The sequence below is a fragment of the Bidens hawaiensis genome, unplaced genomic scaffold (assembly GCF_021521415.1).
Source record: "Bidens hawaiensis isolate Kalapana, Puna unplaced genomic scaffold, B.hawaiensis_p1.1 tig00023989_1, whole genome shotgun sequence".
NCBI lineage: Eukaryota > Viridiplantae > Streptophyta > Magnoliopsida > Asterales > Asteraceae > Bidens > Bidens hawaiensis.
Window position 1 is genome coordinate 128,336 of NW_027505041.1, and position 15,290 is coordinate 143,625.

Below are 15,290 nucleotides of genomic sequence, written 5' to 3' on the forward strand. Positions count from 1 at the left end.
CTCATGTTCGTTTATGTTTGTTCGTTAAAAATCTAAAAAACTTACACATCTCAATTGAAAAAACCAAAGCGCTAAAAAATATAATAACAAACTAATATATATGTATTAAATTAAAACAAAACTACGTAAAAAATAAAATAAATCATCATTAAAACAAAAACTTGAATAAACCCCCGTAACACGGAAGGATTAAACTAGTTAGAAAATATTTGTAAAGGTGGTTTTTTTTAAACCCCACAACATTTTTCTTTTAAACTAGCTTCATCCTCTTCACAATATTTTCGCAATATTTTCGCATGTAAACAAAACCTTTATCATCATCTTAAAATTTCGAGACACTGTTAAATCTAAAACATATCTACATCGTATAGAAAGTTTTCATTAGCTTAATTCACCTCCATTTAGTTCAACGAACAATCTATTTTAATTCAGATTGACCCATAAATTTTAACAATTCAGACCGGTCTAAACAATGCCCTATCAACAAAAGTCAAAAGGCAGAGTCAAACATCATTAGTTTTCTTATTTTGTCACGTTCACTCAAAACCGGCCTAGGGGTGCATGAAAAACCCATTTTCGTACCCGAACTAGAACCGACCCTACTCAAATCGCCGATACAGACTAGTTCTGGTTCCTTAGAGAAAACTAAGCCGAATCGGAACCTTAGTCGAGAAGTGTGCTCCTTTCACTCTCCCTCTCCCACTTATTCATTAGGCCCACCAAAACCAATTCCACCTCTATCTGGTCAAAAATCCAAACCTAGTCAATTCTTAACATTGTTAACCAAAACCAGAATAATCTCTTAACCAAAATACCCTCCAATAGAGGTTCACAAATCGGGTTTTTCAAAGACCCAGTTTCGGGTAAGGAACTGGGTTCGACATGATCGGGTATTGAAAAATCGGGTATTAGTAATAACCGGGTCGGGTCTGGGTCTAGGTATTGTCTCTAAAAACATACTCTATGCATTAGGTTCGTGTCGGGTATAGAACCGGGTATTATTAAATAAGGTATTTGAATACCCTATTTTCGAGTATTGAAAAAAAATCATATTTTTGGGTTTTTTTGGGCTTTTTTCAGGGTATTTTTCGGGTATAGATTGGATTTTTTAAAACGTTACATTTTCTAGGGGTATTTTTTAGGTATTTTTCGGGTATTTGAAATACCCGGTTTCGGGTATTGGAAAAACCAGGTTCCGGGTATGGAACGGGTTCGGGTTTTTGTGTATTACCGGGTACAAATCGGGTCCGGTTCAGATTTTAGTACCGAAATGCATACCCTTTCCGTACCCTACAGGTAGGGTCGGGTACGAGTATAAAATAACCGGTTCCGGGTTTTTATTTTAGATCCGGTTCCGGATTCCGGGTTCGGTTATTTTTTTTCACCTCTACGGTCTATACCCTCCAATCCTCCATCCAATTCCCAAATCCCGGTTAACCAATCAATCCGGGCCTATACATTGAGTAAAGTAGCCCGTTATCGAAAAAGGCCGGCCCATAATGATTAAAGCAATCAAGTAACTGTTTATATAGAGAGATGAGTTTAGGGCAAAGAAAAACAGTTGCAATCTATCTATAAATGCTCCCTCCCAACCATATCGCCTGACGGTTTAGGGCTTAAACAGAACAAACTCCATCAATCCAATAATAATACAGGTATATTATATATACACATAACCTCTGTGTATTGATCTCGTATTCTTCCATTCCATTATTACTGTTTCTATCATCTTATTCATTACACTCCAATTCATATACTTTTTAGCCAATTTGAGGCCTTTTGCTTTCGATTTTGTTGTTTTTTGTCGTTCGTCGGAGTGATTGTTTCTATTTAGTGCTGTAGTTTTGAATAAGTAAGTTTATGCATTTGTTTGCAGACGCTTCTGTCTAAGCTTACGTGCACATTAAGTTTTAAATCATACTAATTATTATTATCTGTGGATTATGGTGAATCGTACTATTTTTTCTGTGCTGTGAATTTATTTGTTTTTTTTTAATTGTTTTACGGTTTTATTTATTTATTTATTTATTATTATCACTCATAATATTATTTGATTCAAATTGTTTATACGTGAGTTGTTAGACTGCATAATTTAAATATAAGTTTTTTTTTCCTTACAATTTTGTTGTTGATAATTGGAGTGAATGAGTGATAGTTTCAGTGACGGTCCTGTAGTAAGTTATAATGAAATTCTACTAATAAGAAATCATTTATGAAGATGGATCATTTAATCTTATTTGCAATCAATAATAAGAAATAATTAACCAATTTTTTAATGTTTTTTAATGCAGTTGTTTGTCTACCTTTTCTGTGACATTTTCACAACAATTAAATAAAGTTTCTGTGCTTTTTTTTATATTACTTTTTTTATTTATTATTAATTGTTCTGTTTTGTGCAAATTCGGTATTTAAAATGCTGTGTTACTTTTTTTTTCTCTTTGAAGTTTGAACTAGTGTCAAGTTGCATGCTTTCATCATACAGTTAAGGAAATATCATGTTTGGCTTGTTAAAAATATAAAATTTTAGTGATTTCAATAAAGTTTTGATTTGTGTGTTTGATGTTTGAAGATGGATCGGTACCAGAAGGTGGAAAAGCCAAGAGCAGAGCAACCAATTAATGAGAATGAGATTCGAATTACCAGCCAGGGAAGGATGCGGAACTATATCACCTATGCCATGACTTTGCTTCAGGTAATTTCTTGCAAAACTGAACGAACAGTTTGTGTTTGTTCGTTTTAACCGATCAAATGGCAAACACGTACAATTAAACGGACGTGGTTCCTGTTCGTGTTTGTTTATGTTCGTTCATTAATAGTACAAATGAACTGTTCACGAACGAACATACCTGAAGTACTGAACATAGATGAGCGAACATAACTGAGCTAAACAAGTTAAAACTAATGTGTAGAACAATGTATTAGGCCTATTAAAACAATACTAAGTTGAAATGGGATTTTAAATGAGTATATAAGCAGAGGTAAAAGAATGAGCTTAAACTAACAAACATAAACATGAAATAATTTAAGCGAACAAACACAAACGAATGTTCATGAACATAAATGAACGAAATTTTAAATGCGTATATAAGCGGGGACAAAAGAATGAGCTTAAACTAACAAACATAAATGAACATGAAAGAATTTAAGCGAATAAATACAAACGAACGATCATGAACATAAATGAACAAACGAGACACGTGTTCATGTTTGTTTGTTTAACTAAATGAACACAATTATTATGTTCGTTTGTTTATTAAATAGATGATCATAACGAACTCAAGTCGAATGGTTCACAACATTCTTTGAACGTTTGGTTTGTTTACATGCCTAGTTACATTATTTTACCAAATCGATATGAATCTTAAATATGGTCATATAGATAGAATTGGCACACTCTGTTTTGTAATTTTTTTTCTGTACATAAGCCTTTTAAGTTATATTACCTATTTTATTAGTCTTCACTTTATTCTACTATATAATAGGAAAAAGGCTCTTCAGAAGTTGTGTTTAAAGCAATGGGCAGAGCAATCAACAAGACTGTAACAATTGTGGAGCTCATAAAGGTATGTAATGCTTCACATTTAAATCTCTCACCATTTACTGGTATATCCATTTATGAAGTCTTGAGATTTTATCACAGAGGAGAATTGTTGGTCTTCACCAAATTACATCCATTGGATCCACAGACATAACAGATACCTGGGAACCACTTGAAGAAGGCTTACTTCCGTAAGTTTATCTTTTGTGGTCCTATCTAAAAAAGAATTGTTTTTTGATGCTCTTTTATTTTTAATTTTCTTTCTGTTTTGTGCTTCTGCAGTCTAGAAACTACAAGGCATGTTTCAATGATCACTGTAACTCTGTCCAAAACGGAGTTGGATACATCATCCATTGGGTGAGTGGGTATTTTATGTTTTCTATGCTTTCTTTTTTCCATAGTTAATGGTAATCATATCGTTATTTCATATTAGAATGCATGGTCTTTTATGTTTTCTATGCTCTCTTTTCCATAGTTAATGGTAAACATGTCTTTATTTCATATAAGAATGCATGGTTCTGGATTGCATTGAGTGAAATATGTATATTTTTCAAGGCATCTTAGTTGTTATAACATGTTTCATAATTCATACATGTATCCCTGAATTGTTAACCATAGGTTCTCTCTAAAGGTATTGCTACTCACTTCAGAACTGATTGTATTGGGTTGTGTTCGACCCATTTTGCAACTTTTAGTTTATTTCATTTATGCGACTGTTCCTTAAATTAACGAAGAATTATGATCATGTTTTGGCACATGAAAGCATTTTTTGTTCTACTTTGTGCGCATCATATGTGTGATGAATTGATTGCAGTTATCAGCCCCCACTGCCAGCTGACCAAGTGAAGGCTGCAACTGAATTTGAGTATGAAGGAGGTATGTTTTTTTAGTAACACTATATTAGTATATTTGTTGATCTTTGATGGCTATTTGAGTAGTTTGACTATCTTTCTTATGCAGAGGGTTCACCAACTGCAAGGGGCCGAGGACGTGGTAGAAGGGGAAGAGGAAGAGGACGGTCCGGACCTGTTCCTGGTATGATCTAATTTTGTGAAAAAAGAAAAAAATCAATTCTAAATTTACCTAGTGTGATTACTTGGTGATTGTGCAACAGGGGAGTCTGAGGATGTAGAGTGGGATGCACGTCGTGACTTTACAAGGGGTAGGGGCCGAGGGCGAGGCCGTAATTTTAGAGGTCGTGGGAGGGGAAGTTACAATAATAATAATGGTGGTTATGTGGATGATCGATATGATGGAGGAAATAATCAAGAAGCACCCATGCAGCAGGGGAGAGGTACAATTGCTTTCTCATCTTGTTTTAATTTTTTGCAAACCTTCAGTATAATAATATTATTTCTTATTAAACCAGTTTGGCTTATGCTCCATCTATAATCAAATTAAATATACGAAATTCACATGAAATGATTGTGCAACAGGAGAATATGAGGATGTGGAGTGGGATGCCCCTCGTGACTTCCCAAGGGGTAGGGGCCGAGGGCGCGGTCGTAATTTCAGAGGTCGTGGTAGGGGCGGTTACGGTAATAATGGTGGTTATGTGGATGATCAATATGATGGAGGATATAATCAAGAATCACCCATGCAACAGGGTAGAGGTAGTGTGTTTTGATGTTCAGTTTGTGCTTTCTAGATTATTACGAGTATATTCACATGAAATGATTATGCAACAGGAGAATATGAGGATGTGGAGTGGGATGCCCCTCGTGAATACACAAGGGGTAGGGGTCGAGGCCGAGGTCGTAATTTCAGGGGTCGTGGTAGGGGCGGTTATGATAATAATGGTGGTTATGTGGATGATCAGTATGATGGAGGATATAATCAAGAAGCACCCGCGCATCAGGGGAGAGGTACTACTACTACTTTCACAACCTGTAGCATTATGAAAACTGCTAGTGTAACATTTCATATTCACATGAAATGATTTTGCAACAGGAGAATATGAGGATGTGGAGTGGGATGCCCCTCGTGAATACACAAGGGGTAGGGGTCGAGGCCGAGGTCGTAATTTCAGGGGTCGTGGTAGGGGCGGTTATGATAATAATGGTGGTTATGTGGATGATCAGTATGATGGAGGATATAATCAAGAAGCACCCGCGCATCAGGGGAGAGGTACTACTACTACTTTCACAACCTGTAGCATTATGAAAACTGCTAGTGTAACATTTCATATTCACATGAAATGATTATGCAACAGGAGAATATGAGGATGTGGAGTGGGATGCCCCTCGTGAATACACAAGGGGTAGGGGTCGAGGCCGAGGTCGTAATTTCAGGGGTCGTGGTAGGGGCGGTTATGATAATAATGGTGGTTATGTGGATGATCAGTATGATGGAGGATATAATCAAGAAGCACCCGCGCATCAGGGGAGAGGTACTACTACTACTTTCACAACCTGTAGCATTATGAAAACTGCTAGTGTAACATTTCATATTAACACATAAAGTTATGCAACATTATGAAAACTGCTAGTTGGTCAAATATATAAAGTTTAAAATTGGTATGAAAGAGACGAGTCAATAGAATTAAACGTGTCAGGTGCTTTTCTGTCGAGATAAAGATAGTTTAGTTTAGTATGTCCCAAGTCCCAACTGTTCAAAACTTTATACTTTAAAGGAACCAACAGGGTATTTTTTATAAAGTTTCAATTTTTAGTCACTTCGACTCTAATGGGTCAGCATTTCAGCTTTAACGGGTCAAATGGATAAATAATTAAAATATTTAACTATGAAGGAACCAGGTTAAGTAGCTTAAACCATATCTTTAATTCATACAGCATGTTAGTTATTTTTGTAATTATGTATTTGTAACATTATTCAACAGATTTGTTTCCATATTTTGAAGTTTTATGTTTGTGTTTCTTGTGGAGGTTTATTTAGGTCATGTGAAATGTTCATGCAAGGGTTAAATAGTCATTTCCAAAGATGTAACATTTCCAAAGATGTAACACACATAGTTTTAAAAGATAGGGATTTTTTTTGCAGGGCGTGGACGTGGAAGGGGAGGCCGTGGCAGGGGTCGTGGATTCAGATCAAACGGGCCGATTCAGGCGGCAGCTTGATGTGGTATTTAAAGAAAGGCTTGTTTCAGAATGGTGCATGTGGTCTATGTTTTTGTGTATTTAGGACATGTGTTTGTAAGAGTTTTACACTCATTTTTAATAGCTTTTATTTGCCATATGTTATTCTAGCCATTTTATAGTGAGCTTGAGCCTCTTTCGTTATTTTATATTTTTTTATTGAGTTTTAACACCTTTTGATAGTGTTGAGTTTTTGGAATTCTTATTTCTTAGGTTTATAAGAACTTATTCAATAAAACTCATCTTGTATGCAAGTTGTATGCTTTTCTTCTTTATTGTTATGATTTAATACTAGGGTTTGTCAAAACTTGATTCAAGGACTGCTTGAACTTAAATTTAATGCCAAATAATTTTGCCATAAGTAACAAAACCTCTTTTAAACAGAATCCCCTTTTTGGAAGATTTTTTAAACAACTCAACAGTATTAAAGTACAATACATAATTCTAAGCAGACTATTCTTTAAGCTACTAAAATAACCCCCAAATTAGAATCAATTATGTCAATTCCTAAAAATATTTGAACCTTTCAAAATCTGTTATAATTACTTTACTAATATCTTCATCATTACATGTAATCACAATGTCATAAAGATGCCAAAGCAAAGCAAACATAAAGCATCCTTATTACTGAACATATAATGGATAAGCATTTATAATTATGTCTTGTTCAAATCCATTTTCAAGCAAGCTGGGTGTCAATTTTTGATTTGTAGGTGTTTGTTTTAACTCATAATTTTACTAACTTTTCCAGTAGACTTGTCCAAACTTTTTCAGACACCTCTTCAGGACAATGTGTCATAAATATGCATTATTATCATAAGGTAACATCCACCCTGGTCATCACCGAAGATAATACATTGGGCGTCACCCCATGCTTTGCCGGTGTATTGATCGTGGGTGATACTTTTCATATGAACACCGATTGTTTTATCGAAGGTTTAACGACGACGACTTTACTAACGAATTATCGACAGCAGAGTTTGACTACTTACCGATGGATGGGCTATTGATAATTAGTTTGAAAGAAATAAATATTTTTAATTTTCTGTAATAAAAAATACAATAAATCTGAAAAATATTTTTTTGTGGTAAAAAAATTCCACAACAAAATACAAACAAATCTACAAATTACATTTATTTCCTCGTCTATGATAACAAATTATGAATATGAATATAAATCTGAAATGTTAATACAGACTGAAAACTTAAATAAAATGTTGAATTTAAATTAAACTATGAAATGAAATTTACTTAAACTCTAGTGGCGGAGTCGTATTGGGCTCAAGTTTTAGCACATCTCTAGTGATGAAGTTGTACTAGGCTCAGTTTTAGCGCACCTCTAGTGACAATAGACTCTCGAGAATGATATTTTCAGGAATTCCGATGTTTTTCATAGCCCCGTATTTAGAGGCTCCGTCTATGAAGGAAGCTCCATGAGAACCTTGGTTTTTGGTCTCTAGCCTTTTTATACTGGTCATCGTAATTCCTCAAAATTAATGCAATAAATGTCAAGTCTTTGTTATAACAAAGATTTTAACTTAATTAAGTAGCAATCTTACCATGCATAAGCATTCCTACGTACGTGTTTCTAATGATTGTTTTATTAACCAACCAAAAGTTCTTTTTTGTTATTCCTTCGCAATAGTTCATTCCATTCCGTCTTTCGTTACTATGTTATGTGGCTTTTAATGCAAAGCATTACACGTCATGTATCTTTGTTTACATTTATAGTCATGTATCTGCTAATTATCACATTTTGTGCTTATCTAAACTACGTGTTGAATTTGTTATTTTGATGTTTGGGACATTTAACATTCAATGTATAATTACCATTTTCTTTAAGTGTGTATGATGCATGATTCCACGTACAAACCCGAACATTATCCATGGTTAGACTTAAGAGGCATGAGGAATAGAATATCATGTCATTGTTGGTTATGCTTCTTGTATGATACTTAGATAAAGTAATAGCCTTTTTTGATGTTTTGATATATGTAATAATAAATATTATATTTCCTGAAACAAAAATATATATTCTTTTTTGCAAATGGGCCTTAAACATAGTAATATTATTCTATAGTGATTGTAATTAACAAGTATTTAACACATAACTTACCCTCATTATAATAATGATTATCCAAGTGAAACATGATCTCCCCCACCACATCACACCACCCTCATATTCACTACATCTTCTTAAACACACATCAAGTTTTCTAAGCAATGAAACCTATGGATGATGTATGGGAAGACATAAGCAGCCTCCCATCACTTCACCACCCTCCCACCACTCATCACTTCCAAGATTTCTTTGCTCCGGCTGCCCGTCCCACCATCCACCACCCTTCACCACCACTATCAGTACCACCACTCACCACCATGTTAAGCCTGAGTACTAGTGGCAACTCTGGACATGATCAAGAACCACCACATACCAATTCAATAGTAGTCACTTCACCTAATGTCATCATAGTGAAACAAACATCACCTCCTGAATACACTGAAAAGTTTAAGCGTTTGATGAAGAATCGTGAGTCAGCTGCTCGATCCAGAGCAAGAAAACAGGTATCTCTCTCTCTCTCTATATATATATATTTATATTTATATTATATATGTGTAAATTGTAATATCTAAGCTAATTAAGTTAACTGTAATGTACAAAATTATTTTGCTCATTTCGTCTTGAATGTGATTATTTGGTTTTAATTATGGTTACTTTGAGTATTATACAACCAAGAAACTAAATAAATGTTAAAATGATTGGATATGAAGAAATCCAAATAAATGTAAATTAAAAGAAAGTTTTTAGAAAATTAAATTTGAACTATTAAATAATACTTTTATACCTTTTATCCCTAAATTTGAACTCTAAGAGCATTCTTATCCCACCCTTTATCCCTAAACCAAAAATTACACTAAAACTCACTACATTTTCTCTCTCTATTTCAATTAAATAATACTTTTTATACCTTTTATCATTACCTTTTCTCTTTCCTTCACTCACAACCACTCTCAAAATATATTAAAAAATTATAGGGGATGAACAGTAACTTTTCAAATATACAGAAAAATCACTACTTTCTCTAAAATATAAAAACTCTTCACTCACAACACCCTGAATCACTCTCTAAATTATAAAAACACCCCTCTCATAAAATGAGGGGTGGGATGAGAATGCTCTAAATTATAAAACACCCCTCACATATAAAAACTCTTCACTCACAACACCCTGAATCACTCTCTAAATTACAAAGGAAAATTAGCAAAGTTGAAACTAGAGTATATATAATTATCCAGATGCTTGACCCATAAGTATGTGCTCGCAGCTCGCCTTTATGTCACACACTAGTTTTTCAATAATGGTTGGTTAGTCATTGAAATAATTAAGCAGTAACACATAGATGTGATCATTGTCGATTGAATTGTTTGACACCGGATTTTCTTTAGACTATAATAACTTATCTTAAATTGAATTAGCTTTCAGTTGTCAGCATCTCAATCCATGGCTAATTTTGGTCGGATTTAGTTTTTAGCCAAAAATGCTAGTTAAAGGTTTTCTTTCTTCCTTTTTTTTTTTGGAATAAAAGACAACTTAAATAAAGTGGTTAGACATATAAATTTGATATTAAAACTTATCTAGAAGTGTGCCCAAAACTATGATAGTATATTAAAGAAGATGCTTTTTCCATCATAAGTTGAACAATTATCGTCAGTCCTTGGTCGTCACCCACTTATAAAAAGAAAAAATATTTTCTATTCTTTCCATAAAAATATAACACTTTCTGTTAATAACCTTATCAAGGGTTAATAAACATTTCACACATCTAAGAAAATATTTCAAGACTGTGTATTATTATTATGTGGATTATTTGGATAGGCCTCCCAACATTGGACACCCCTAATAAGAGTTTTTCAAGAATTTATGCAAGTGCTCGTCATTTAAAAACTAATATTTGGTACAGGATAATCTCATTATAAATATATGAATAAAACTTCATCAGATCTAGTGATCAACTTGCCAAATTGTATACTAATGGAAAGGATAATATTATTTAATTAATTTGTTTTCATTATCTTCAAGTAGACGTATGGATGGATGATTTGGATTTATGCTTTAACTAAGATGGGGCAATAATATATAATCATATCTTTTAATTTCAATCTATTTAAGCATGGTAAACACGAAATAATAATTTTTTTTTGGAAAGAGCAATAAACCCTTTAAATAAGCTATTGACTAAATTCACCACATAAGGACATACTCGTTTTTTGATCCGGGAAAAAACTCTCACATAAGGTCAATGTCCGTGAGCACTCGCCAGAAGGCATGATAGTACAGTGAGATAAAAATCTGTTCAGTTCAAGAATCCAACAAGTGAACGCTACATACTCGCATAGTCTCTCATTATCATTTGATACCGCTGAAATAAATAATAAGAGTAGGAATCAAACTTGAGTCACATAAAACATCAAGTCTCTACCTTACATCATTCCACGACAAACTCATTGACCATGAAATAATAATTTAGTTACAATTTATTATAAATTAATTTATTATATATAATTCATTAAGACAACTATGTATGCACAATGATTATACATGGTTGTCTCTCACTCACAGCACCTAATCAACTTTATTTCGTCTTTAGCTTTAAGCTAGTTTGGTTGTCGATCAACTGTTACGATTTTCCTTTTACTTTTCAGCAAATTCAATTTTAATAATTTAGAGTATAATCCATTGACCGGTAATATTAACCTATAACTTTTTTTCCTACTGAGTTGTTTAATTTTTTCCATATGACGTTCAAATTTTCTTTGGATCGGATCAGTCATATAAATTGTGATACCTTATCGTTATAACCGGCAAAACTAAGAGCTTCAATGAGTGTTGGTAATGACACAAACTTCAAAGTTGAAATATTAATAGGTAATATTATAATAAATGATTAAATTGTTCTAAATATTTGCAGGCTCGTGCAGACGAACTCGAGCATGAAGTCTTAAGACTAATGAAAGAGAACGCTAAACTTAAAAGGCTTCATAAGGAGGTATTCAATATTATTAATGAATGTATTTTAATTTCGTATTGCTACATTTCTAATCATCAACATAATTTCCATCAAGCCTCTCGTAAGAGGTTTTTCTTTATGGGTTTCCTCTTAAAGAGATCTCGAGTTCGAAACCTTATATTTTGAAAGCATATTTTAATAATACTTTACTATAAAAGTTTAATACTGTTTAGGGGTCTACCAGGGTGTTTGTTTACTTCTAAAAATTAACAATTGGCCTACTTAAAGCACTATCAAAGGTTGCTTTTAATGTGCACCGTCTTTTATATATTTAACATTTTTTCATAAACAAAAGTTTTACATTTTGCATGGATCGAACCCGTAACATCGTATTTACATCTTAATGACCTTATCACCATCAAAGTGAGAATTACATATATTTAATATCTTGTTAACAACAAATTTAATTAACACCATAATTCCATTACATCTCACAGATGCAAGAATAAAATCCACCATCATATTATTAGTGAAGGGCAAACACCATATAATTAAACCAATAGATTATCAGTTTAATAATTAATTTTTAATGATAATAAAGTTATTATTATATTTTGTATTTTTGCAGCTATGTTCAACCTCCACTGTTCAGGTTCCCAAAAATCCCAGGCTTCATAGATCCAAAAGTGCCCCTCTTTAAAGACACAATGTCTATACCAACTTTCATTGTTTCCTTAACACCATTTCTTTTATTATTATATATATTTTTTAAATGGTAATATTGTAACATGAAGATGGTTGTAAGTTATATATATACAATTATGAAAAAGAAATTAATTAGTAATGTGTTCTTTTACCCGCTAATACAAGTGTGTGTATATATGCTAACATGTGATGGAGTGTGTGTTTTTTGGGTTTTCTCAAGTCTCAACTCAATTGAGCTTTCCAAATACCCCTTCCTATACACACACACATATATATAGGCAAATGATCATGCAGAAGTGTAGGAAATTGATCATGTCTAATCAATGCTTTATATTTAAAATGACAAAGTTGTAACTAACAATATCATAACTTAAATGACTTTTAATAGCTAAATGGTAGTTTAGGAACATTTGTCCCATAACTAAACCCCTCATTTTCACTCCTAGATTCACTTAATTGAACATTAATGATGTTTACGGTTGTGTATCTATAGTTTTTTTTATTTAATGTTTTGTATGTGTGCGAAGTAAAACATGTATATAATGTTTTGTTTATTATAAGTTTAGTTTTGTCAACACATGTGATTTATGGATGTGTCGTGAATGTTTTTCCTACATTAAAAATATTTACAAGTGTAGATTAAAACTATGATTTAGGTATGTAATAAAAGGGGAAAAAATTCAACCCCGTTAGTTACTTTTTTTTTTGGAACTACCAATTAAGTAACGCCGGGTATCCCGTACGTGGCCCTCATTGGCTAAAGAGCCGGCCACGAGTTCGGACGGACAGAGCCCCTAGCGGTTCACCTATTGAGGGATTCCCCGGATAAAACACAACCCCCACGCCCGCCAAACGGCACGACAACGAGGAGCCGGTAAAACCGGGTGAGATCAGGACTCGAACCATGGCAAGCCAGGATCATTCCTCATATCTCCCATATAAATTGGTGATAATGGAATTTGAATTTTCTACCTCTCACTAGAAAAGTGAATTTTCTGCCATTATGTTTTCTTTTTTAAATATATTATGAAATTTCGAATTATTACCTTTTTCAAACAAAACTAATGAAAAGTGTACCACTATTTACTCAATCTCCTCTATATATTGAACCGGACAGGACGTTGTTGGCGGACTAATTAAACAACACTCTGATTGTTTAACAGGACAGGGTTTCGGTTCTAGAAGGTTCTAGAAGATGGTTGAAAAATGTCGTTTTAGTCATGCAAAAAATTAATTAAACTATAAGCCAGAGTCAGTATTCAGTAAGGTATTATAACCACGAGGAGTATATAGTAAATATTACACAATCTATTTGACTATATTTAAGTGTACAAACAATGGCAATAGATGTTTTAAGATTGGAATTGTGAAAACACTTTGAAAACTTAATTTAAGTTGTAAGGCAATGTGTAGTGGGCAACAATGTGGGCGAATTTTGGCTTGAATTCCTCACCACTAAGCGATATTCGAGCGATTTGTGGGGGGCGACGAGAATTTGTCGTTTGTTGTGTTTGTTGGTTTATTATTATTATTAGGGGGTATACCTTGTTCATGGTTTAGGGTGTGCATGGGCGAAAAGAGGCCTAGTGACAAAATTTAATTTTTTGTTTCTGCAATGTAGGTGGATTTTCAAGATCATATTATGTAATACTATTGTGCTTAAGCATATCCAGATGCCATAAACGAGTGAAGAGGGGAAGGTTACCAAATAAGAGAGGTAAAACCTATTTTAAATGATCTTTTGGAGTGTGCATGCTTTTTCAACGGAATATTGCATTGGGTGGGCGAAGGTAATACCACTACACGACTGTTTTACCCTAGAAACATATGAGAGTTCTTATGAGAGATTCAAATATGTTAAGTGGTCCGTGTTAAGAACAATTCGGTGTATTAACAACGAAAACTACGTGAAAAGCAACGAAATCTTATTATTATTATTATTATTATTATTATTATTATTATTATTATTATTACTACTACTACTACTAAAGAACTTGTATACATTTATGTCAATGGACAAGGAGATTCGGAAAGGTTGAGAAGGCATGCCAATGTTATTATTATTATTATTATTATTATTATTATTATACACACACATGTCGCGCGTTGTAACGGGATACAATAGAAATTCGGTCGATGCGTTTATACATCGAAGGAAAACAATTTATATAAGAAACTGAACTAATGGAGGCAAATCCTAGAATCCGTAGATGTGATTTGGGAATGGAAGATGAGGTCTTAAAGTAGGCTTCAATTGAAACGGATCTGGGATTCAATAGCGGGTAGATGGAAAGGGTAAAGTATTCATCTGTTGCATTCAAATGAAAGATTCAATGACTCAAGCAACGAATGTGGTAATGACAAAGCAATGAATGGAATTAAAGGTAGCATTCAATCCAACATTAAATATACAAGCGTCTCATGAGAGAGAAAGTGAAAGGTGAAAGGTTGTCTATATGTATTATAATGTAATATAGATTGGGCAACAACATCATTACACCCTTAAAAAAATCTCACATTTGCTGACTGAACACCAAATGTCACATCTCTTCTTATTTTGTAGCATCTCCACTACAATAGCCTAAGAACAATTGTAAAAAGGAGTAACCACTCACGATTTTAGATTTTCAAATATTATGACTCGGTTTCATTCAATGGAACATCTTAAGGTGGAATCTATATGTCATTTGAATTCAAGTGATGATTAAGAAACCGAACTTAACATGTCCTATTAAAAAAATCACCAATCTGATTAAATAGGATCAAATTAATACCTGGTTATGACAAACACATCACAAACGTTGAATATTAGTTTAACGAACATAAAAAACCTGACAGTTTAACTTCCAAATCATAAGTTGAGTTTATCAAAATCAAAATATTAGAAAACTCATTTCCACAAACCGAACACAAAAACCAAAATATAAAATATTTTAGAAGAAT

At 33.3% G+C, this 15,290-nt stretch overlaps 2 protein-coding genes across 2 annotated transcripts; both read left to right on the plus strand.

The window, feature by feature from the left end:
- Positions 1 to 2,544: 2,544 nt before the first annotated feature.
- LOC143610121 (uncharacterized) lies at positions 2,545 to 5,477 on the plus strand. The gene is made up of 9 exons (XM_077084693.1): positions 2,545 to 2,692; positions 3,483 to 3,563; positions 3,641 to 3,729; positions 3,821 to 3,895; positions 4,353 to 4,414; positions 4,499 to 4,573; positions 4,653 to 4,832; positions 4,975 to 5,151; positions 5,227 to 5,477. Exons 1-9 carry the CDS (start codon positions 2,570 to 2,572, stop codon positions 5,475 to 5,477), a joined length of 1,113 nt encoding a protein of 370 aa, XP_076940808.1. The 5' UTR covers positions 2,545 to 2,569.
- A 2,332-nt stretch (positions 5,478 to 7,809) lies between these two features.
- Positions 7,810 to 12,423, plus strand: LOC143610119 (uncharacterized). The gene is made up of 3 exons (XM_077084691.1): positions 7,810 to 9,198; positions 11,604 to 11,681; positions 12,271 to 12,423. Exons 1-3 carry the CDS (start codon positions 8,857 to 8,859, stop codon positions 12,340 to 12,342), a joined length of 492 nt encoding a protein of 163 aa, XP_076940806.1. The 5' UTR covers positions 7,810 to 8,856; the 3' UTR covers positions 12,343 to 12,423.
- Positions 12,424 to 15,290: the final 2,867 nt, after the last annotated feature.